At 44.8% G+C, this 1410-nt stretch overlaps 1 protein-coding gene across 1 annotated transcript; it reads left to right on the top strand.

The window, feature by feature from the left end:
• The first annotated feature begins 405 nt into the window (after positions 1-405).
• Positions 406-1083, top strand: LOC138865221 (salivary glue protein Sgs-4-like). Its single transcript, XM_070134622.1, has one exon. The coding sequence runs from the start codon at positions 406-408 to the stop codon at positions 1081-1083; it is 678 nt and encodes a 225-aa protein (XP_069990723.1).
• Positions 1084-1410: the final 327 nt, after the last annotated feature.

The following is a 1410-nucleotide window of genomic DNA, read 5'->3' on the forward strand; positions in this document are numbered from 1 at the left end:
ATATATTATTATTATTATTATTATATATATATGTATATGTATATATGTATATGTATATGTATATGTATATATATATGTATATGTATATATATATATATATATATATATATATATATATATATATATATATATATGTATCTGTATGTGTATGTGTGTGTGTTATCAAAGTGCAATTCAATTATTCTATCTACCTAGTTTCCAGCCTCTCCCTCTATGAGCCTCTATTCTGTTTTCTATCAAGAAATCTATATTTTTTCCATTAGTTTCTTACCTATTAATCATTCTATTTTTGTTTTTATCACACTATGTATTACACACATTATGCTGTTAAAAAGACGGCGAAAAAACAACAGAGGACGCGGGTTTAACCTCATGAACATTCCTGAAGCCTCATGAAGCCCCAAGATGCCACTTGGAACCCAGAGATGCTTCAGGGAGCCCCAAGATGCCACTTGGAGCCCAGAGATGCTTCAGGGAGCCCCAAGATGCCACGTGGAGCCCAAAGATGCTTCATGGAGCCCCAAGATGCCCCACGAACCTTCTACGAAGCCTCAAGAAGCCCCAAGATGCCACGTGGAGCCCAAAGATGCTTCATGGAGCCCCAAGATGCCTCACGAACCTTCTACGAAGCCTCAAGAAGCCCCAAGATGCCACGTGGAGCCCAAAGATGCTTCATGGAGCCCCAAGATGCCCCACGAACCTTCTACGAAGCCTCAAGAAGCCCCAAGATGCCACGTGGAGCCCAAAGATGCTTCATGGAGCCCCAAGATGCCTCACGAACCTTCTGGATGCCCTACGAAGCCTCAAGAAGCCTCAAGATGCCCCCACGAAGACCTAAGATGCCCCACGAACCTCCTCGATGCCCCCACGAACCTCCTAGATGCCCTACGGAGCCTCAAGAAGCCCCAAGATAACCACGAAGCTAAGCTCCAAGATGCCCCAAGATGCCAAACGAAGCCCCAAAATGCTCCAAGATGCCCCACGATGCTCCAAGATGCCCAACGAAGCCCAAAGATGCCACACGAAGTCTCACGAAACCATCTTTTGAATATTTCCTCGTACACTGACACGTTCGGGCTGTGACGACCAGCTTCTGTGGCTGCTGTGCCCTGGGTGCCCTGCCCCCCCCCCCCCCCGCCTTCTGTCGGTGTCTGTCTGTCCATCTCGCTATTTCTAGATCGGTATCTGTCTTTATTTATCTCTCTCGATTTTTCAATGTGTCTATTTGTGCATCCATAGGTATCTACCAGTTTATCTGTTTATTTCTACCTCCCTGTTTACTTATACATATATCTTGTAGCTGATCTATGTATCAGTCAGTCTTCCTATCTGCCTTTTTCTTTTTGATTCTCAGTCAGGCGATCTATTTCCCTGTCTGTCTGCGTGATCTCATGTCACGGGTAAGAACAG

Source organism: Penaeus vannamei, chromosome 20 (genome assembly GCF_042767895.1).
Source record: "Penaeus vannamei isolate JL-2024 chromosome 20, ASM4276789v1, whole genome shotgun sequence".
NCBI lineage: Eukaryota > Metazoa > Arthropoda > Malacostraca > Decapoda > Penaeidae > Penaeus > Penaeus vannamei.

Excerpts from the sequence above, each read along its gene's own strand:
- LOC138865221 (XM_070134622.1), top strand. The coding sequence starts at position 406 with ATGCCACTTGGAACCCAGAGATGCTTCAGGGAGCCCCAAGATGCCACT.